The sequence below is a fragment of the Nelumbo nucifera genome, chromosome 1 (assembly GCF_055504915.1).
Source record: "Nelumbo nucifera cultivar China Antique chromosome 1, China Antique-T2T, whole genome shotgun sequence".
Classification (NCBI taxonomy): Eukaryota; Viridiplantae; Streptophyta; class Magnoliopsida; order Proteales; family Nelumbonaceae; genus Nelumbo; species Nelumbo nucifera.
The window spans coordinates 37,819,094-37,843,035 of NC_142649.1; the positions used below are offsets into that span (position 1 = coordinate 37,819,094).

Here is a 23,942-nt window from a genome sequence, read left to right on the forward strand (position 1 = left end):
TTGATACGATCATCATGACCCTTTATTCTTTCATGACATTGTATAATAGAAAGATTCATGAAAAGGTTAAATCTGCTAAATTCATAGTATTATGGTAGTGATGATATACTGGTAATTGTCACTTATGAGCTATGACTATTAAACCTATGTGAATCACAAGTTCACAACTTATTATCGAGGAGAGAATTAAAATAGTTTTAAGTTTTTAACTCGATTGGATTATTCCTCCCTAAAAAATGTACAAGGTATATTCTACGATGGGCGACGTGGCTTTTTCATCTACCATAGAAAGGAGCTTTCCCTCCGAGCGATAGTTTTTCGAAGGATATACCATACAAGAATTCAGGAGCAGAGCAGAGATCTTCGCAAGGATCGTTTCCTTCCCACACAACTGTTATTTTCTTTATCAACAGGCCCTGCGTTTTTTTTTGCTAGGTATCAACCGGCCTTGCTTAGCACCCGCACACAGAGAGATGCAGGCGATGACGTTAAATTCATCCTACTGCAGGGCCCAGCAAGGCATCGAAGCCTCCTGTTCCTGTTCTTTATTAAACTTGCGTCCTTCCTTTTTCCAGGTCCATCCTTTCTCTCTCTCTCTCTCTTTTCGATTATTTTCGTACTTTAATTCGTATTGACACTGCAACAATTATCTTTCATCTGACCCATGTGTTTTAACTTTGATTCCAGAAATCGAGTTTTTGTGGCAACCGGATACCAGTTCTTAGGTCCGGCTTTTTATTGCAGAAGGGGTTATTGCGTTCTCTTCGTGTTCGCAAACACACGGATACGCTTGGAAAAGGTGAAATCTCTTCTTTTTATGTCAATTTGGTTGGTAGGTAGTTTTTAATTTTCTCATAAATTTGTTTTCGGATTCGAGTTGTTTGTCAATTAGGTATTTTTTTCTTTATTTCGGTAGAACAGTTGATTTCTATAGATAGAACATTCGGAGGTTCTCTTGCTTTATATTTTATCTTTGATTTTGGGGATAATGGATTTCCAAGGGAACTGCGTACCATAAGTTGATGTGGATGGGTATTGCAATATTGCATTTTATCGGTTCTTGCTCCTATTCAAGGATAATATAATTTTCTCGAAGCAAAGAAAAAAGGGATCAGAATGGATTTTATCTAGAAAAGGCTAAAACGTAAAGTTGTGTTTTTTTTTTTTTGTGTGCAAATATGGGGGATTATGGGGTGTATGTCTTGCTGGGCGTGCTATGCTAGCAGTCATTGCTTTAGAATATTTTCTATCTAAAAGGGTAGAAGATTTTTTTTTTTCTTTTTCTTTTGACTAATGCAATAGGTTGCTATTGATTGCTGTCCTCCCTCCCTCTACTTTTTTTATTACCTCTTTTATTGTTATAGTAGCTTGGATTATCTCTTCTGATATTTAGCCACTTCTTCAATGAGGTTTTAAACTTTCCTCTCCTGTTTTTCTTCCATGCAGTAGTCAAAGCTATTGCTACACCTGAATCAGCAATAGAATTGCCACTAACAGCAGAAAATGTTGAAAGTGTATTGGATGAAGTACGCCCATATCTCATGGCAGATGGGGGTAATGTGGCATTGCACGAGATTGATGGTAATATTGTCCGATTGAAATTACAAGGAGCATGTGGATCCTGTCCAAGTTCTGTAATGACAATGAAAATGGGCATTGAACGCCGTCTAATGGAAAATATTCCTGAAATAGTTGCAGTTGAATCAATAGCAGATGAGGAAACAGGGCTTGAGCTAAATGAAGAAAATATAGAAAAGGTAATCAACTTTTTTAATGCATAGGTTCATTTAAACATCAGGCTCTCCCTTGAGAATTTAACAGTGTTATAAATCTTGTACATAAATATTTAAAAGATCTGTATGATTTAGTTAAATTTGAATATCTGCTTTGTTAGCAAGTACCTTCTTGTTTAGTTGAACTTATTATGAAAATAATTATCTTGTAGATCTCAAGTAGATTTTGCATTTCTCTATAAATATTCATATAAACACCATTTTGAGATGATGAATGCGTTTAAATTGTTTCTTTCTTTCTTTAATAAGTAGTTTAAATTATTTCTTGCAATTTGTGGTTTGGTGTCTGACTTGCTCGTTTATCTCTAGGTGCCGATTCCTAGAGAAACCTAATGGTGTTGCTTAATTATGTTTTGTCTTGGTTCCATAATGAGTATGTTATGTGCTGGTTGAGTTTTACTTCATTGGGTCTCTATTATCAGTTTCAGGTTTGCCTTGCAATTATTCTTACTTTTCTCCGCATTATCAAATCATTCTTTCCATCTCTCTTATTTGTCATCTTCTTCCCTCACCATCTTCCTGTCATTTTTCTTTTCAGTTTCTGCAATCCATAAGAAGCACAACTAGGACATCTGTCCTTTTGTTTTCATTAAAATTTTAAGTAGTCTTAAGTTCTATCTAGTCCCTTTTACTGGTTAAGTTTAACCCAAGCGCTAAAACTAAACATGCTAGGGAACTAAGTATTCTCCAGATAATCCAAGTCCTGCCAATAGGACTTAAAGGTTAAGGAGTAAATAGCTAATGGCTTCTCCCCTTTCTTAAGATTGTTCACTTCTTGGCATAACCAATAAGCTTTGGCAACATTCATGGCTTGAAAATAAGTCTCTACTGCACTATCCCATACCTCGTTTGTAGTATACATTCAAAGTTAATCCCCATTGATGTATGGTTGCATTTTGTTTACCAACCACAATGTAAGCACGTAATTCTCTTGCATCCATTGAGCATGGGATGGATCTGAATTATAGTTTATTCTCATGTCTTGTAATGTACCTCAATTTGCTCCTATATATGAGTAGACTGTGCCCATTCAAACCTTATTATAGTGACTGAGATATTAGGGCTCTCTACAGACCCGATTGGATCAACCCCCAGCTTAGGATCTGCTTTGGATCACTTTCCATGGTGTCCATTGTCTGCAATTCCACTCCAATGATGCTAGTACAGAAATACTAGTGTTGCTACAATACTGGACTAGTGGACTTCCAATCAAGATTCCTTAGTTCCATAAAGTACCACAGCCCTAACAAGGATTGGAGCAAAAAAGAAACAGGTGCTTCTCCTAGCAGACATGTCAAATGGCTCCGAAACGGGTGTCTCAATTAAGGATAAACAGAGATGAAATGGGTCCTGAACACAACCTCTAATTGACATCTATGGCCTCCAACCAATCCATGAACCAGTTCTCTGGTTTTCTCTTGATGTGTTAGTGGTCATCAATTCAAATTCCAATAGACACTGCTGATCCTAGTAGTGTATGGGGCTGTATGCAGAAGAGAGCAACCTGCTCTGATACCAACTTATTTAGTGCTGAAATAAAAGTAAAGAATAAAAGAGAAATTTAATGATTGAATAAAAGGAGAAAGTACAATAGAATGAGAATTGAAAGAGAGATGAAAGAAAGAAGAAAGAGTGGGGACAGGACTATCTTGGAGTGCATGTGCAGCCCCTTTTCTATCATGTTGTAAAGAGTAGAAAAAATACAAAGATACCCTTCCTGCCAATAATAAAAGAATATAGCTGTTAATAACATCTCTCAAGTCTCAACAACACCTTCATTGTTGTAAGAAAGGAGAGGACAACCTTCATAAGTAGCAAGGAAATATTGTATAAAAGAGGGGGGGGGATGCATATAAAGGAACTCCATTAATCAACAAAAGAACTAGACATTGGGGTCACTATGCAATGAATTGGCAATAACGTTGTAAATTAATCCCAATATTCTCCTGAATGATGGAAAGTCATATCTTCTAACTCTTTCAATTAAGAAATCTAAAACAGAATAAGAAGACTGTTTTGAGGAGTCCACCCCCCTGAAATGGAGGAAAGGAGAGGAGAAGAGAAGAGGATAAGAAAACAGGATACATTATTTTCTGTTTATTCTAGGTATAGCTGCCTTTATATTTAGGCTTACAATTTGGGAATCTCTCATGCATGTCATGCAGCTGGTAAATGTGTTTGGCTCTCCTAGCACACACCTTTGCCTAATGTGGAGCTTGAGAAATGTGAACTGCTCCCTTGGATTGTATTCAGGTCTCAGGTATGGGCCTAACAGTACTCCTGACCTGAAGTTCAACCTTGTCCTCAAGGTTGAGATCAGGAAACTCCATCCAAAGCCGATCAAAAGCCTCCTGTGTAGCATCTTCTTCTGGTAGATTTGACCAGATTGCTAGAACTTCCTGTATCAGCTGCTTGCCCAGCTTGACCCAATGAACATTTATTACTTTGTTGGGTGTTACCACCGCCTCACCTTCTTGAGAGAACTCCGGCAGAACAGGGCTGTGGATCATATTCCCTGAGATGTGCTCCTTAAGCAATGATACATGGAATATGGGGTGGAGCTTTGAGTGTTCAGGTAATTCCAGTTTGTAAGCAACCTCCCCCACCTTTTCTAGTACCTGAAATGGCCTAAAATAGCATGGTGCCAACTTGTTCCAAGGTTGCCTACTGATAGTCATCTGATGGTATGGCTAGAGCTTGAGATAAACTAAATCTTCCACCTGTAACTGACCTGCCTGTGTCTTTTGTCATAATTGGCCTTCATGATTCGCTAGGCTCAACACAAGTTGTCTTGAGCTCAGCTAGAATCAGATGTCATTGCATGAGGTGATGGTCTACTACCTCCACTGCTGTGGACCCCTTCTGATAGGGCAGAATTGTTGGTGGTTTTTTGCCATATAAGTCTCTGAATGGACTCATGCCAGTTGATACTTAGAAGGAAGTGTTGTTCCATAGTTCAGCCCAAGGTAACCACTTGGTGCATTGTCTGGGTGCTCTCCAGCAAAGCACCCAAGGTATGTCTCCAAGCAACAGTTTTCCACCTTGGTCTGTTTGTTGGTTTGGGGATGGTAGAGTTCATGGGTTGGGCTAACCGGCTAAGTTGGTCCCCTGTAGTCTGAAGAATTCAGCCCAGAACCTGCTCATGAACACCACATCCATCTAAAACGATGGTACATGGGGTGCCATGTAACTTCACCACTTAATGAATAATTCAGCCACCTGGAGTGTTGTGTAAGGGTGTGGCAGTGCTGCAAAGTTTGCATAATTAGTGAATTGGTCCACAACTAGGTTGACCAACTCCCCTGTAGATAGTGGAAGCCTGGAGATCAAATCCATCAGAAGGTCTTCCCCATACTTGAGATGGACTGGTAAGTGGTTGTAGAAGCCTGGCTGGTTTTTGAGCAATATACTTTTACTGTTGACATAACCCACAGGCAACAACAAAGTCCTAGACTTCTCTCCTCATCCTTGTCCAGTAGTAATGTCCTAGCCACTGATATGTTTTAAGAACTCTTGAATGTCCACCTGTGGCTGAAGCATGGAAGAGGCGTTGTAGCTCCAGGAGTTTAGAGTCTGAAAGTAAAACCAGTCTTCCCTTGTAGCACAACATAGAGTCATCCACTGAGTAGCTAGGTGCCAATTCTGGAATTTGGGCTCATTTTTACTTCAGCTCTATCAACTTAGGATGGGCCTGGGCTTCTCTCTTCAATTCTTCAAACAAAGGGTAAATTGGTTGGGTTACCAGCATGGGCTCAAGTTCAGGACCATTTGTCTTGATAAATCATTGGAAGCCCTATTAGTACTTCCCATCTTGTATTCAATGGTGTAGTACCCCATAAGCTCGTTTGCCCATTCTTGCTGTTTGGGAGTGTCTAGTGAGTGTATGCTGTTCTATCAGAAATTTGAGACTTCTCTGATCTAATCTGATAACAAATCAACGACCCACTAGTTATGAATTCCATTTTGTACAGCTGGTACTATGGTCATAAACTCTTCATAGATTGACTTGACCTGGGCTTGGGGAGAGAGGGCCTTGCTGTAGTTGGCCAAGGGCTTACCTTTCTTGCATCAGGACTGAACCTACATTGAACCCTGAGGCATCACACTCAAAGATGGAAGTCCTTGTTGAAATCTATTAGAGGCAACACAGGTAGGGCAGTGATTGCTTCTTTAAGGCTTTCAAATGCTTCTTGGACCTCCTTTCTCCACTGAAATGAATATTTTTTTTAAGAGTTGAGTGAGAGGGGCTGCTTATAGCCCATACCCTCTAATGAACCTGCAGTAGTACCCTGATAACCCTAGAATCCCCTTAGTTCTTTGAGAGTTCTAGGTGGCAGCCACTTCACTATGGCAATCACTTTTATACAGGTCTGTTAAGACCAGCCCCTTCTCAACCACATGGCAGAGATAATCCACCTGACTTTGCCCAAATGAACACCTAGACTGCTTAGCAAACAATTGATGCTTCAATAAGATATGGAGTGTGTGATTCGTAGGTGTTCTTGGTGGGGCTCCCAATCCAGGTTGAAAATAAAAATATCATAAAAAAAATATTGATATGAAGCAATGCAAATGAGGGAATATGTCATTCATAAGTGACTGAAGCATAGATGGGGCGTTGGTCAGCTCAAAATGCCTGTCATGGGTTTTGAATGTTGTCTGGTCCTTAAATCCAACTTAGAAAATGCATGTCGTAATTCATCCAGTAGTTCGTCAATAATAGGGATGGGAAATCTATCCCTTATGGTGACTTTGCTCAATAAACTGCAATTCATACAAAAACACCATGTTCCATCCTTTTTAACTAATAGGATGGGTGAGGTGAAAGGATTGTTATTACTCAGCTAGATCATGCCCTTGTCAAGCAATTTTTGAACCAACTTCTCAATTTCCCGTTTCTGGTAATGGTATCTGTAAGGGCATATGTTAGGGGGCATCACTCCCGGAATAAGGGGAATCAGTGATCTTGGGTTCTGGCTGGGGGAAGGCCCATGGGTATTTTGAGCAGCAAAATAAATTCGTTAATTAAAGACTGAGATAAATACAATGTTTTAGCTACATAGTAGCCCAACAAACTCATCAGAATACGGCTTGCCCACACTTTTTAATTTCTCATCCCTTTTTTACTACTACAGTTAACATTTTTTTTGATCAATACTACTACAGATTACATCATTGCCCAAAATAAAGTGGATCTATCAGCTCCCTGTTTGGCTAGGATATCTCCCAACCCATTTACTCTCTTTTAACCTAGCCAAAAGTTGAGTTACAGCTCTTTGCAAGAGAATCAATTTCCCTAAAAGCAAATCTGTATTTCCAAGGGGCTGAGTTAACTTGCTTCACCCAAGAGATAGCCAACAAAGAGTCTCCTCTACTTCTAAAGACTCTCCCTATACCTGCCCTTCCCAGATTGCCAAAAGGTCTACCATCTAAGTTTAGTTTCAGTTTATTTAGCTCGGAGGTTTCTATTCCATTCTCACAGCTTCTTTATGTGCATCTTGTTTGTACCACTTCAGCCCATTTCCATAGTAGTCATTTGTAGAAACATCTTGTTTGTTTCAGTCACTTCCTCCTTTGATTTACTCTTCTCATGGAAAATCCTTTGGTTTCTTTCTTCATAGATGGTCTAGGCTAGGGCTGCTCTTGTTATTCTCCACAAGCACTTCCCCCTTTTTTCTATTGCCTCAAGAAGTTGGAGTTGGATAAACTAACCACGTCTTGTGGGGGAACCTATCTGCAACCAAAGGGAGAATAGGAATAATCTCAAATGCAAGTCACAAATGAACAGGAGATTAGTAAATGAGGGTGGGTCTCACCACAAGCCTGACAAAGGAAACACATGAGAAGAGTGGCAATACCTCAAATATTGCTTTCCAAGGGGAGTTTGAAACAATGTGAGGTGCACATTTTGCATCCCAGCCATTGTCTGCTACACCATGAATCAAGGTTCAAAGTATTGGAAATGCCAAGTGTATCGGAAAGGCAATTTTAAGATACGTATCAGGATATGCCTTGGATATGCATGCGTGTTGGAGAAAAACTAAGATACGCATAGATACGCTTGGAAACACTATAAATACTTTAATAAATCATAAAAATACATCAATAACACTAAATATAAGACCTCAATGAGGTGTATATACATTAAATTAATATATTTCAGTGGTTTTATGAAGAAATATATTATAACTAATTATAATTTCATTAAAAATCCTATGCTTAACTATAATTTTTAAATTATAATTCTTAAGTTTTAATGTTTTATGGGATGAGAAAAACCCAACTCTCCTATCCAACCATAAAACATGCATTGGCACAATTTCTATGTGAAAATATAATTAATAATTATTTATTGTTTAAATAATTATTATTTATTGTTCATTTCCAAAAATTATAAAAATAAATAAACATTATATAATATATTCAAAAAATAGTTATTAAAGAAGAAATTTCAATGGTGGATATGATAGATCATCCATAGAATTATAATATATTCAATCATTGTGATCAAATGATAAAATATAATTAATTAATTAATTAATTTTTAATTCTACAAAATAAAAAAAATAATTATTAAAGAAGAAATTTCAATTTGTCTATGGATATGATAGATCATCCATAGAAATATAATATATTCAATTGTTATGAAGAAATGATAAAATATAATTAATTATTATTTATTTTTAATTCTAAAAATATAAAAAAATAAAAAAATATTAAAGAAGAAATTTCAATTGCTCTATGGATATGATAAATAAATTCATAGATCTAAAACACATTTAGTCTTTATAGGCAGAGAAAAAACTTACATTTTCAAATTTTTTGTTAATTTATATTTTCCCCAAATATTTTCATGAAATAACCATAAATCTATTGATAGCATAAAAAAATTGTGATTTTGAATGTAAGAAATGTAGATCAACATAAATTTAAACATTCAAGAAAAAAGAAAGAAATCACAAGATATTATAAAAGATTGAAAAAATTTACCTGGTTTTGCCATATTTTTTCAAAATTTGAAAATCTCTAAAAAAATTAACGATTCACACTTGTTTCTTGCAAAATTTTGCAAATCTAGCACTGTAGGAATGAAGTTTGGAGTTCGAGTCATTTGGGGGTGAAAGAAGGCTTATTTCGGGGAAAAGAAGCTTGCTTTCTCCCTTGATTTTTTTTTTTTTAGTTTTTGGCCGTATCTTTTTCGTCGATACACTACCTATACGCCTCGATACACCCCCGATATGCCCCGATGCGGGTCCGATATGCATGAAAAAAGACGAAACGTCCAATTTCCATGCGTATCCTACATTGGCTTTTAAATGATATGATATGATACGCCCCATATTGGGTGTATCGTATCGAAATTTTAAACCTTGCCATGAATACATCTCTTCATAGAAGAGCTGTATTCATTGTTTATTAGATTCCCAATACCCAATCCTCCTTGCTCCTTAGGTTTATACACTTGTTCCCGTTTCGCCAAGTGATCTTTTTTTCTTGTTTTTATTCATCTCCTATCTCTCACAAGAAGATCCTAAAGGTGGATAAATAGTAAGTAGGTAAGTTGGTTAGGGTGGATTTGATCATTCTTCCTCCCAAAGAAGTATAGATTCTCTTCCATAAGGCTAACTTTTTAGCAAACCTTTCCACTATTGGTTTCCAGAAGCTCTCACCTCACGACCTAAGATTTCAACCAACAAGTGAATGTGTTCCTCTACCAAATTAATCCTTGCCACACAACTTTTTCCCCAATTGACTTTTAGCTTTTATTATCCTTTGGAAGCAATCAACTAAGGCTTTTAGGTTCCTTACCTTAATTCTGTACAATCCTCACAGAAGATGATTATGCATTTGCAAATTGCAAGTGAGTCACCACTACCTCATTTCTATCAATTCTCCAACCTCTAAATTAGTTTTCAAAATCAGCCTTACTGATCAATCTACTTAGGATCTCTACAACAAGGGTGAATAAGAAGGGGGATAAAGGGTCTCCTTGGCCCTTGCCATTAACCTCTTTTAGCTTGGAAAAAATCCTTAGCCACTCCATTGATCAAAATTGAGAAGTGTGCTCAACTAATACAATCTTTTATCCACTTTCTCCATCTTTCTCCCAATTCATTTTTTTTTCAACAGACTTAGGAGAAAATTCCAATCCACCATATCATAGGCTTTTCCCAAATCCATCTTCCATATTAGACCTTCCCCTCCCTGCTTTTTCTTTTCAACTACACATTCATTTGCCACAAGGATTCAATTATTTGTCTTCCCTGCACAAAAGCTCCTTGATTTTGGAAGATCCCTAAAGGCAAAACAAACTTCAACCTTCCAACCAAGACTTTTGCAATGATTTTGTAAATGCTGCCCTCAAGGCTTAGAGGTCTATAGTCCTTTTGAGTCTTAGCTTCTTTCTTCTTAGGCCCTAGAGCTAGAAATGTAGCTTTTGCTCTCGGTGAAACTTTCCCCTTATGATATAATTCAGCAAACACCTCCATCAAATCAGCTTTTATAATTTATCAACAATCCTAATAGAAGGCCATCGAGAAGCCATTGGGTCTTGGGGCTTTAGGTCTTACCATTGAAAAAACTGCTTCATGGACCTTCTGCACTGAAGTTTCTTTCAAGAAGGGCTACTTAGGTTTCTAGTAGTCTAATCCAATCCAACTCCCCTAGTTCTGTATTCCTTTATCCTAAAGAGGCAAAGATTGATTTGAAGTGCTCGAGAAAGCTTTTGATTATTTCCTCCTCGGAAGTTATCACCCAACCTTCAACCTCAATGCTAGATATCATGTTTGTTCTTCTCTTCCATTAGCTATCGAGTGAAAAAATTGTGTTACCATGAAGGTGCCAACCAGCTGGTTGGTGAGGTCTCCTACTGATTGTAGCGGAGACTTGGGATCGAATCCCGCTTGCACCTAGGTTGGGGGGGTTATGGGTTGGGGGATGGCCTACCCCCCGCTGTGTAGCCCTTAAAAAGATATCAAAAACAACAAAAAAAGTGTTACCATCACCGTCCAAAAGCCATCTATACATTGATTTCTATCTCTAAGAGATTTCCTCCTTTCTCAGGAGCTCTTTTAACTACACTCTTAGACTCCACCTTTTTGATCTTTCCTCCATACTAATATCTCTTTGGGCTTCCTTCTTGTCTAGCTCCTCGTTACTTTTAACACTTCCCTCCTTTGATTCTTCAAGTCTTCCAAACTCTTCTTTATTCCAATCCTAGATTTTTTCTTTGTCTCTTCAACTTCTTTGTAAATCTCACTGGGATTGTGGTCTATTATTGGGCCTGGTTTGCCCCAAATCTCATCGAGCTTCTCTAGAATGCCTTCAGTTCTATTAACTAGATTGGCTTTATAACTAGGACTTTCCATTTTAATGGCTCGTCGAGATCACTTGAGTTTTTCCTCATGGAGTCTCGCAAGGCTCATGGCTGTCATGATAGTAGAGGGTTGTAGAGCCTTTACCTCTAGGTGAATCTCCTCCTTCAAACTGCCAATGAAGCACCAATTAGCACTTTCTCCAACCACCCATGGACATGGTTTGCCAACCTCTTGAACTTGATCTGGTATTCTCGGTCTGTCCCCTATTGTCTTAACTTGGCTAAGCTCTCATTGAAATCTTTGAAGCTTGTTGGTTCGAATTGCATGCACAATGCCTCTGTAAAATTTGCCCAAGTTGGTTGCGGATGAGACCGCCAGTATCATTGGTAATTAGATGGCTTCCCCTTCGAGGTGTATGGATGCCATCGACACTCTCTAAGGCCCCAGTGTAAGAGTATGCAATAGCAAAATCACACAACAAAAGGTGCAATGGAGATAATAGTGCAGCATTACAATCTCAAGCGATCACAACTCATGATTTGAAGTGTGATGCAAGCCATACATATTGCATCACAATATAATACTTAACGTCTTGATGGAACATCTCGCCAGATTTACCAGTCCTTGACGGATGCACCATGGCTCAACCCTTCATCATTGCCTCTGCTACCACTAGTAGAAAGCCATCTGATCACACTTGGTCATCTCTACTGATAAGGCTTCCTTGATGTCCTTCAGATTTGAGGCTACCTTTTGCAAGTCACCTTCAATCTTTTTGACCCTATCCTCCACAGAGCCAATTCTAGTGGTTGGAATTGCTATTAGAACCTGGTGGATGGTAATACCAAAATGTTAATTCTGCATAACTCAGGGACTGTTTTGAGGAGTCCACTCTCCTGAAATGGTGAAAAGGAGAGAAGGGAAGTGGTTAAGAAGATTGGATATGTGGTTTCCCATTTAGTCTAGGTACAACTGCCTTTATATAGGCTTACAATTTGGGAATCTCAGGAAGTCATTTCTATCTAACTTCACACGTGTCATACAGCTGGTGAACGTGCTTGGTTCTCCTAGCATAGACCTGTACATAACATAGAGCTTGAGCAATGTGAGCTAGTCCATTGGATTGTATACGAGTTCTGGTATGGGCCTAACAGTATCGAATCTTCCTCTTGGGGAATAGGAAGAAAGGCCTAATAGCCTATGGTGGACCAATCCCATTACAAGAAAAATGAAGACAATCAAAACTATAGCTGGCACATCAACTCTCCAGTACAAAGCTTCTCTTTCTATGTAAATCCATGTGAACAAGTTGTTCATAATGGTTATCAGTTCTAAAATGTGGTGTTAGACCATCTCATTGATGTCTCATCCACAGCATGAAGATGGAAGAGGAAAACAAAAAATTGCTTTCAAGATTTGTAGCTTAGAGATTCATAAGATTTTAGGTTGTCAATTGGACTCTTAGTTGGGATAAGGGTTTGATGATTTAAGATTCACAAGAGTTTAGTTCTTGTGAAATTTCTCTCCTGGAATACTGCCAAAAAATCCAAATATGGCATAGTTGACAGCACCTGATATAGGACAGGGTAAGGGTCCTACAAGTTTCATATTTGGTGGTGGGCTTTGTGGGGGTGAAGGCAGGGCTTTGGGTGATTAGAGATGAAGAATAGGGATGTGAAAGCAAGTAGACAACTCTCTGTCCACCAAAGAATGAGCAAGGAATAAGGAAGAGATGATAACTCTTGCTGTTATGGTAGACAGTGTAGGTACATGATGGTCACTCAGACCATCAGAGCATAGAAGGTGTCAAACCAATACTACACAAATGCTTGCGATGAGTCCATAACTCATCGCACATCAGCGATGAACTCAGAACCTGCATAGACACATGATGAGCTTATAACCTGAAATGAGTTACGATGAGCTCAGGACCTGCGTGGACCTGCAATAAGCTTAAGCTCATCGCACATCCGTGACGAGTACAAGTTCATCACAGGTCAGAAACAAGCAAAAGGAATACGCGCGTCGCTAACAACGCACGTGACGATATGCTCCGTAGGCTTAAAGAAGACATGCAAGATAAGTAGTGACGTCATCTGTGCCATGTCGATTTAAAAGGATCACAAAAGGAAGTAGCACACGTGTATTATGAAAATCCTCGGACGAAAGGAAAGCTCGTCCTTGAGATATCTCATAAGACATGTGGCGAAACTGTAGCAGTGTTCCTTGACAACTGACACCAAATCCAAGATTCCCTTTCCTAATGGGAATCAAACACTTTTGGCTCCTTCCTTTCGGGACCTCGGGGTCTCTTCCTTTAAATAGGCTCCATCTAACTCATAATGAGATAATCATTCTATCACCTCATTTGCCCTAGCCTTTAGCTTACCTCCTGCACTCGGCTTTCCTTTGTCCTTCAAGGAGACCCCTGTATGTAGCCTTACCTCCCACAGATAGCAATAAGATAAATCACTAGGAAGAAAAAATAAGTGAGAAAAAAAAAGAGAAGATTCCTGGTAGAAACTATAAATTACTAAACAAAGTTTCTTGGTAGAAACCCAAACTCACTAAACCAAACCTTATTTCATCAAACCAACTCTTTTCTCAATTACAATGACTATTTATTGAATCAACATATGAACTTGGATGTCCTTTTACTCCAATTTAGACTGGGAAACTAACAAACTTCCAATTGCTTTAAAACTAAGACAAATCCATAGTAACCCAGAAATTATTATCCTATTAATCCTACTAAAATTAACTTAATGTAAAGACACCAAAAATTACTAAAAATAGTATGTTGTAAGTTGTCTATAAATAGAAATTTCAGGATAACAAAAAAATTTAGAAAACTTAAAACCTTATTCTTAAGACACCTAAAACTAGAAATAAATTAAAAATCTCAAACAATACCAATATCATATCATTCAAAAATTCTGAAGTTGGCATAAGAATTGGAAAATTGGTTTTGTTTACCCATTGATTCTTGTTTTCTTCTATATCTGCATCAGCACCAAAATACCCCTTCATGTATTAGTGTTGGGCAATGGATGTATATTTAAGGATTTTAGAGTGAGGCATCAGCCAAGGATATGGCAAGTTCAATGTTGAGAAATGAAGTTGGTGCCTCGGAGCGGTAATAGTATGAGGTGGCAACTTCGTGAGATCAGGTGGGATCTGCTGGTACAAGGTCCCACGAAACAAAGGCTTTGAAAAGACAAAGCAGCCTCGTGGCATGGGGCGGGGCTCGGCAAATGATACAGCCTCGCAGGATAGAGTGAGGCTACCTCACAACATATGCCTATGAGCACAGCAGGACTAGGCAGGGTTTCGATAGGTAAACCTCATGATATTAAGTGGCGAGGCTAGGCCAATGAGCTCCACAGGAAAAAGAGCCGTGCAGGCATGACATAGGCTGTCTTGCTCTATCAAGTGAGGCCTAGCCTCACGGATTGGAAACTCCTAAAGCATGATATAATCTTGTGGGACAGACCTTGTGAGGCCAGATCGTGACATTAGTACTTGGGAGTCCACTTTAGGGTGTCAGATGCATGATTGTCACCTTAGGGAAACCACAATTGGTTGTACCTGACGGCTGTAGGGACATGTATCGCTTCCTAGGACATGTGCCTCCCGAGGAAAGGGGGACAAGATTTGCTTCCCCATTTCTATAAGTAGGGGAACCGAGCTTTGCATAAGGACCTTCTGACCTTGTTTGTCATCACTTTTTCTGCCCATCCTTGGCCTTTTCCGTTACTCTTCTGTAGCTTCCACTGACTTTTAGCCCTCAGAAGCCCTAACCCTTGGTGGTGTTTCCACTCTACTTCCAAGATAATCAGACTATCCTTATCCAATAGGCATACATTTGGGAATTGGTGAGAAAACATTTAATTGATCATGCATTGCTTATTAGTGCAAAAAACCCATTAGTTTGTTCATTATGGGTTGGGTATTGATGCAAAAAGACTTCTCAATATGAATAAGATTTTGATGGGAATTGAATGGAAATTCTGAGCTATTAAGGTCTTTGTTTTTTGTACTGTTCCAACATTACATTGGAGGCTTTACCAAAAAAAGAAAACATTACATTGGAGGTCATCTTGACCTTTGATCTTTCATATGTACAAGGAGCCTTTTTTTTTTTGACAAAGAAAACCATTAAAACTCCCCCCTGTAACCCTATTGTTTGTAAAAGTGGTAGTTGATCTTTCATAGTGAGCCTGCATTTAGGAATGTTTCAGGTATTTAGATTTTTGGTGCTCTTACATATTTGTCCTGGCTAGGGATGCAATGTAGGTCAGGTGGATATTTTGTGTTTGTGCAAATACATAAATAAGAAAACTCAGTGACTCACCCTGAAGGCTTCAGCAATTTGAATTAATGTTCTGGTGAGTTGCCGAATTGGTTAGGTCTAGGTTTCAGCACCTTAGGTTGGTGGATTAACGCTAACCTGGTTGAACTGCTGACTAGTTATTGTTGTTATTATTATGGTTTATGGAAACAAAAACAACAGACTGAAAAGGATGAAAGAAAAGTGACAAAGAAGGTTTTACACAAATGGAACTATAATTCCACCTCTATAAACTTTTAACCAATAGTTAATCAAAATTTGTATCATTTTCACTTCTGAACATCTTCTCTCATGGTTCCACCTGAATGAAACATATTGATAGGTTCACGTTCATGGTATTATCTTTCATTTACCATCTTACAAGCTTGTGATTTTATTAACCATTTCAGGTCCTTGAAGAAATAAGGCCATACCTTGTGGGAACTGGAGGTGGCGGTCTTGAACTTGTTGCAATTGAGGAGCCTATTGTGAAAATCAGAATCATGGGGCCTGCAGCAGGAGTCATGACTGTTCGGGTGGCAGTTACACAGAAGCTGCGAGAGAAAATCCCAGCTATTGCAGCAGTTCAACTCCTGTAAGCTTCCCCACATGAATTGGGACGTGACATTCTCCTCATGCTAATTATATACAGCATGACATAAGCAACCAAATCTGTATAAATATTGCTTTAGGTGCATTGAGATCCTGTACAGTATACCTTTGGTTGCAGTATTTGATAGTGTGTGATTCCTTGTGTAACCCCGAAATGTTATATAGACAAGGAATTTTCTATATTCAGAGAAATTCTGGAGAATTTGAAATTTCATGTTAACCTTGAAGGGTTTTAAACATGAGTTGCTGATTTTATACGAGATGAGCAAGGGAGAAGAAACGCCTAAACGGATTTGAAATGTGGTCCGGTGGAAAAGGATTTGGCAGCAACAACGAGACCCACTTCGTATAAACTATAAAGAATGTAGTAGTCACACTTCAGGACCTGTTTAGTGGTGGCTCCTAGTCTGAGTTATTCTCTGAACGTTTTCGTTGATCAATGTAAATTGGTGTAAAATATGTATTGTTGTCACATCACATATCACTTCAACTAGAAAAATGCATGTGGGGCTGATGTTTATTTATAGTTGAACCGTTGAAATGCCGACGTTTCATACATGATTTTGCGTAATAAAATAAGAAAGAGACCTATTTGAATATTAAATGGTATTTATAGGTTGCACTTATATCCATTTATACAACTGACTTTTCGTGGGTGCAAGAACGATGTAGTGTGAAAAAAAACTTCTAGAGAGGGTTAAAAGTCTGAAATTTGTATTCCACGTATTGATATGCTACTGACACACATGATACACTAACTATGCACATCAGTACACAATACAATTAAATTTTATCCCCTCGACATTGTATTATGTGTTTGTGCTTACTACTGATTAATGCAATACAAATAGCCTTTTGCTAATTCGTGTGTCATCTTGTTGTCTTTTTGTGTGTGTTTTCTTTGTTGCGTAAGCTTCTTGCCCCTTTCGAGTGCCGCACGGGGCCCCAATGATTATCCCTGTGACAAGTGGGCATGAACAAAGGTCCTCTATTGTTGTACCAGAGCAGCCTTCTAGGGATGAGCACGAGTGTAGGGCTGCTTGTGTATTGCCTAAGCAGTCTCATGGGGATATGGTTCTTGAATCTCACCGCGAGTAGGAGGCTACACCTGCTGATCATGAGGCATCTGATGCATGTGGGGAAGCCTTAGTTGTGCAACTCCAGTCCTCCAAGGTTTCAACGGAGTGACATGAACACCTAGAGACTCAGTTTGAACGTGATCCGGTGGACATTGAGATACCATTGCAAATCGAGCCCATGTCGTATTCTGAAGAATTCACATTGGTGCATCAGGAGTTAAAGGACTAATGCAAGAAGCATGAGCTCGTGCCTGTTGGTTACTCCATTCCCGATTCAGTCGCTGTTTAGGGCATTCACAAGCACGAAAAGTATGTCATTTCGCACTCTATGGCGAAAACTGTGGCGATCATTATTCAAAAGCGGTGGCTGCTGACTGGTGACCTTCCACCAGTGGTCATAGCCTCATGGGGGCATCTTTGAACACAATAGCGGAAGTGATGAATTGCATTATGGATTAGTCGATTGATGAGCTCTCATGGTCTCTTTTTTCCAGCTGGATGAGGACGTGTGCATCATTCACCTCAATGGGCTTTAAAATGGATCAAATAAAAGAGAGGGTGGTTCTCTTGGCACACATTTTCTAGAAGGTAGGTTACAAGGAGTCCAAACCTCTAACTATAAAGGCTTCTGATGAACTCCACCAATGCCAAAGGGTTGTCAAAGCAAATCTCTCAAAGGCTAAGGAGAACATGAATGCCTTGCTCGGCAAGGCTTCCCACCAACAAAAAATAATATGGCAATATGAGTAGGAGGATAAGGAAATTTCAGAAATTCGATCGCAGCGACAAAGTTTGGAAGAGATTTCACTCGTACGAGGGATGAGTGGTATAAGGAATAGGATTTTGTACTTGTACTTTGTAAAGACAAATATTTCTTAAGGAAAAGAGGATGTCCATATTTTGTGCATGCTATCTACTAACTCTTTTTCTTTGATTCATGTCAATTGTGCCCTATTAGCTTGTATGCGACGAAGTTCCGCTCTTGTGTGAAATATTGGGGTGAACACAATGCTAGTAGGCCCAATGGGCTGAAGGTAGTGCTAGTAGGCCTCATCAGATTGAGTGTGTTCTTAGTAGCCTGGGCTCCCATTGGTTCATCACGTTTGGAATTGCTGAGGGCTTTACCCTATCGAAGTCCTTCAGTGTATTTTGGATTGTCAAAGCTTTCCTAGCCTTGCCAGGTTATGTCATCACACTTCAGTATGCTAAGTATTGAGATTCATTGCCGTGTTTACTATTGCATGACTTTTTGTTGTCATTGTCTGTCATCGTCCTTGGGGTTTTTAGGGTCTTTCTGGATTTTCCAAAACATATTACCACATTTGGAAAACTAAGTGTTGGGACTTATCATCACACCTGGTGTTGCCACGACTTTCTTGGGTCTATTGGGGTAAGTCATCACACTTTAGATGGACAAGTGTTGGGATTTTACATCACGTCTAGTGTTTCTAGAGCCTTCTTAGGGTTACCAAGGTAATTGATCGCTTCTTATAAAGCTCAATAATATGGTTTTTCATTGCATTTTAGATAGATAAGTGTTGGGATTTTGTCATTGCACCTGGTATTTCCAGGGCCTTCCTGGGGTTGCCAGGCTATATGTCATCACTTCTTAGGTAGCTCAGTGTTTGGACCTGTCACCACACCTGGTGCTTCAAGGGCCTTCCTGGGGTTGCCAGGGTGTATATATATATTATCGCACTTGAGGTTGCCAAGGCCTTCCTGGGAGGACTAGGGAATATGTCATTGCGCTTGGGGTTGCCAAGGCCTTCCTGGCAGACCAGGGTATATGACATCGCTCTTGGGGTTTCCATGGCCTTCCTAGCAGACTAGGGTATATGTCATTGCGTCTGGGGTTTCCAGGGCCTTCCTAGCAGACTAGGGTATATGTCATCATGCCTGGGGTTTTCAGGGCCTTCCTGGTGGACCAAGGTATGTGTCATCGTGCCTGGGGTTGCCAGGTCCTTCCTGGAAAACTAGGGTATATGTCATCACGCCTGGGGTTGCCAGGGTCTTCCTGGTGGACTAGGGTATATGTCTTCGCTCCTGGGATTGCTAGGGCCTTCCTAGCGGACCACGGTATAGATAATAACATAGATAAGAAACACAGTTATGAGAGAGAATTTTTGACAATTCAAGATTGATGATATGTACAAAAGAAACATAACATGCTTTATTCAAGATGGATGATATGTACAAAAGAAACATAACATGCTTTGTTCAAGGTTGATGATATGTACAAAAGAAATATAACATGCTTTCTTCAAGAATTCACATTCATAGTTTACATCATTATTCATTATACAACTTCAACCAGTGACCATTCACTGCTTCATCTTGTTCATCTGTAGCTACATTTTTTATTATACAATACCTTGTTGGGTTAGCTTCTTGGAGGATGTAAGGCCCGACCTAGTTAGGCACAAAATTGTTGGCTGATTTACCTTGTTTGACATGGAGTTCCATTTTTAGTACCTTGTCGCCATCTTTGAATTTTTGGGGCTTCACTAACTTATTGAAGTTAGAGGTCATGAGTTGTTTGTACTTAATTTGCTTCTGCAATGATTTCTCTCTAGTCTTCTCTATGCATTCTAGTTTATCGCTAAGCAATTGGTCCATCTCATCTGTTTGGAAGTGTTTTCCCATTACATAGGCTACTCTAGCAGACACTGTTTGTATCTCCACCGGTAGAACTACTTCCTGGCCATATACCAAAGAATAGATTGTTGCCTATGTACTCTTTCTAATTGTTGTGCGATATGCCCATAGTATTTCGAACGACTTTTCTGCCCAATCCTTTTGGTTCTTGGCCACCATCTTGCTTAGCATCTTCAACAAGGTTTTGTTGGTTGCCTCTACGTGCCCATTCTCTTGTGGGTAATAGGTTGTGGATGTGCCCAATCATGCCCCATATTGATCCAATAAGCCCCAAACTTCTTGATTTTCGATTGGTAACCCATTGTCCGTCATAATCCTCATTGGGACCCCAAACCGATGAACTACGTGTTGCCTTAGAAAGTTTGCAATGTTCTCTGCACAAATTCTCCTTAGTGGTATGGCCTCCGCCCACTTTGTAAAGTAGTCTATGGCTACTATGATGAAGCAATATCCCCAAGAAGGTGGGTGTACTTTTCCTTTCAAATCTACCCCTTGGTATGGAAAGGCCACAGTGTGACGATGGGATGGAGGTCATTGTCTGGATGGTGTATCCTTTCGCCATGTACCTGGCACTTATGGCACCTGCGTACATGCTTTTGGGTACCTTCCAGCGTTATAGGCCAATAGAAGCCTAAGTGCAGGATGTGGTTGCGTAAGGCCATTTGTCCTTGGTGTGGGGCTGATTCAGAACTGTGGGTTGCGTCTAATGCTTCTTCTATTTCCTCATCGGTTAAGTAGCGTAGAGGTTTTCTTGTTTAAGATTTTTTGTACAGTACTTCATCATGTAGGTAGAAATTTTTGGATTTTGCTAAGAGTTTTCTTCTCATAACTGGGTTGACTGGCATGGTGTTTTTTCAATGTAATCTATGTACATGTTTCTCCAATTCGCATCACCTACTATGAGGCACTCATTCTTGTCTGCCTCTGGTATACACTTTTCACAATTGTTTTGCCTTTTAGCCACATCTACTTTCATCTCTGGCCAATAATACCCCAACCTTGGTAGTCTCCTGTAAAGTGTTGTTGTCACATCGACACAGTATGTTTAATGAGTTTCGTTCAGGACTACTTTTGCCTCTTTGGGCCCTAAGCATCTTGCCCTAACTCCATTTGCTATCTTGTGGTATAAAACTGAAGGGATGAGAGATCCATCGTATGGATAGCCGAACCCTACAGGTAGGTAGGGCGAAATTTCAAAAATTTCTCTCTCCCATGTGGGAATCACATTCCCTGTTTTAGAAAATCTGCATTTTCAAGGATCAATCTTGAACCAAGAACCAAACCATATCTAAAACCAAAAGGTAGGAGAGGGAGGTACCTGATACGGAGAAACAATATCTCCTAATGAAGGTGTTCACACCCAAGGAAAACTCCAAAGATTGCTCCCACTGAAGATGACACAGTGTAGGGTGGAGCAGAATTAGCAGGTTCTTCACAAAAACTGAATCCTTCAGCAAGAATTCGATGGAGGGTATGTGAGCACGACTTCAAATCAGTTTTTTTCCAAAAACTGATATCAAGAACCCTTCTTGATCACTCCTATAGTAGAGAATGAACTGGTAATGGCAGCAATAGGAGGAGGGCGCAAGAGAAGAAGATGACGTAGTCTTACTGTAGCTATCTTCTCTCTTTTTGCGATCTGAGATCTTATTGTTGTTGTGATGAGATGAATGGAGGTTCACTCTCCTCCTCCTTTTATAGCTTTAAAGAGAGCTCCTAAACTCATTAAGAGTTTCCTAATCCAAATCTGTATTTGGATCAGGACTTCACTTTAAGAGATAAGGATAATCCCTTATCTTATCTGTAGATTAGATCAGCCCTCCTAATCTTATTAGAAGTTTCCAGATCCAAATCTACATTTGGATCTAGACTCTCTGAGTATAACTCCCTATCCTATCTGTTTATCCAAATTCCAGATCCACCCACTTCTTTAACTAATCAAATTAGACCAATTCGATTTGGGCTTTAGGCCCATTAAGTCCATGTGCTCACTAACCTTCTAGACTACTGTCAAGTTGGGTTTCCTTGTATGGTGTGGGACCCAAACATTGATCTACACATCAACCACATGGGTTAGGTTAGGCTGAATTCATTGTTATGGACAATGAACCCTTGAGCCCATCACCATGGGCTCTTAATGGGCCCAACACTTACACTAAGTGGTCCCTAGGCCAAGCCACCTTATAAAAACCCAGGGACTGTGGGCAGATGCATGATTAGCCCATCAGGTACTACCCTCAATGGTCTTACACTTAACCTCTCAGCCCATAATTATCAAACATTGCCCGACAAGAGAGGACCTCTCCCTCGGCTGCAAGGAACAGTGCTGCACTCTCTACTCACATGGATCCAGGGAATTAAAACCTTTTGCAAACACTTTGAAACCATAATATATATATATATATATATATATATCTTTATATAAATATATTTTGCAAAAACAAATTTCAACGATTGAAATCAATTGCCGGTAGCTTTGGTTTCCATCAGAGAGATTGCATCCCTGATCATTACCTTTGTTCGACAAAGGGGCTGATCCTGTCACTATGATCACCCACTCAGATGAATTCTCGGACTGTCCCAACATACCCAAGTTTTGACCCCCTCTAAGGATCTCACTGATTGACATATCAAAGACAGCCCAATTTGACACCTAGTGCAGTATCATAATTGAGTTTAGGGGTCAAGTGTAACATTCCAGTTTTGCCCACTAATCACCAAGGTCCAGGGCAATACTTTAATTTTGGTCAAGTTCAGGGTTTCAAGTAAACCTACACTACATATACCTCGGGTCTCACCCTCGCAGCTGAGACAGACTACCCTAACCAACTTGGCGACACATCAGTGTCAGCCTTATCAGGATAGATCCCCCCAGATCGATCCACCATCTGTGAACATTCAAAACTAGCATGAGTCTCATATGTGTCCAGTTTAAGGGTATTACACAGAAACACACCATAATAACATGAATCAAATATGTACTTTATTCATTTACAATAATTGTCATAAGGTACATCATTTCGATTGGAGCTAAGGGCATACACTGTCTAACAAAAACTCCACTCACTAGTTGGAACCATAGTAATATTTTGCCATCCTACATCGCCTCTATTAGGTTACTCAATTTTTGTGTGATACTGTGTGTCCAATCAGCCTCTTTTATGTCATCTTTTGTTTCAACCCTGTGTCCCAATCTTTTTGTCGATGATTCACATTTCATCTGGATTGTTATGTTGATTGGGTTTTCACTTGGCTGTATTTTGGATCCCAGTGTGGCTAATGCGTCAGCATATCTATTTTTGGCTTTGTTCTGGTGCTCATAGGTTACTTCTAGGTCGCTAGTTAACCTTTGGATCAATGTCCTATATGGCAAGATCATCAACTCCTTCACTGTTGTGCTGCCATCCATCTGCCCAATTACTAGTTTAGAATCCCCTATTACTTTTACCTTCTTCGCTCTGAAGTCTCCAGCTACTGTTAGGCCCAATACTAGTGCCTCGTACTCTACTATGTTATGTGAATAGGGGAACTGCAATTTGAAAGAATAGGATGAAGTATCTCTAGCAGGTGAAGTCAATGTGACTCCGGTTCTTGTGGAGGTGTTTGTACTACTCCTATCGAAGGTCAGAATCCACTCTCCATCTTCCACTACTACGATGATGGGTAGTTCTCCGGGTACCTCTTCAAAGATGGGGAAGTTGTCATCGATAGGGAAGGCAGCTAGGAGGTAAGCGACTGATTGACACTTAAATGCCTTTGGTTGGGTGTACTCAATGCTATACTCATTTAATTGCACCATCCACTTAACAAGTCTCACTGAGAGTGAAGGTCTGTCTATGAAGTATTAGATTGGATCACTCCTTTTAATCAACTTCACCTTTTGTCCTATGATGTAGCGTCTGAACTTCTGTGTGGCAAATACTAATGCCAAACACAACTGCTCCATGTGGGAGTAGTTCTTTTCTTTTGGCTTCAATGTTCTACTGGCATAGTATATCGGACACTCAACTTCCTCATCATTTTCCTGGGCTAACAGACATCCTATGACCTCTGAGTTTGATGCTATGTACACCTTAAACTCTTAGCCACTCTTTGGTGGTGACATAGTTGGGGCTTTGGCCAAAGTTTGTTTCAACTGGTTGAAGGTATTTTGATG

General features: G+C 39.6%; 2 protein-coding genes across 2 annotated transcripts; one reads left to right on the top strand and one right to left on the bottom strand.

The window, feature by feature from the left end:
- The first annotated feature begins 319 nt into the window (after positions 1 to 319).
- On the top strand, positions 320 to 16,287 carry NFU2 (NIFU-like protein 2). The gene is made up of 4 exons (XM_010274262.3): positions 320 to 575; positions 688 to 799; positions 1,447 to 1,757; positions 15,851 to 16,287. The coding sequence occupies exons 1-4, from the start codon at positions 474 to 476 to the stop codon at positions 16,037 to 16,039; spliced, it is 714 nt and encodes a 237-aa protein (XP_010272564.1). The 5' UTR covers positions 320 to 473; the 3' UTR covers positions 16,040 to 16,287.
- Positions 16,288 to 22,883: 6,596 nt separating this feature from the next.
- On the bottom strand, positions 22,884 to 23,585 carry LOC148803129 (uncharacterized). Its single transcript, XM_088894202.1, has one exon. The coding sequence runs from the start codon at positions 23,583 to 23,585 to the stop codon at positions 22,884 to 22,886; it is 702 nt and encodes a 233-aa protein (XP_088750328.1).
- Between the last annotated feature and the right edge of the window lie 357 nt (positions 23,586 to 23,942).

What these genes read in the sequence shown, in the direction of transcription:
- NFU2 (XM_010274262.3), top strand. Translation starts at nt 474, where the DNA reads ATGCAGGCGATGACGTTAAATTCATCCTACTGCAGGGCCCAGCAAGGC. An exon ending in TGCGTCCTTCCTTTTTCCAG is followed by an intron (nt 576 to 687) that starts GTCCATCCTTTC and finishes CTTTGATTCCAG; the next exon opens with AAATCGAGTTTTTGTGGCAA. An exon ending in CACGGATACGCTTGGAAAAG is followed by an intron (nt 800 to 1,446) that starts GTGAAATCTCTT and finishes TCTTCCATGCAG; the next exon opens with TAGTCAAAGCTATTGCTACA.
- LOC148803129 (XM_088894202.1), bottom strand. Translation starts at nt 23,585, where the DNA reads ATGGTGCAATTAAATGAGTATAGCATTGAGTACACCCAACCAAAGGCA.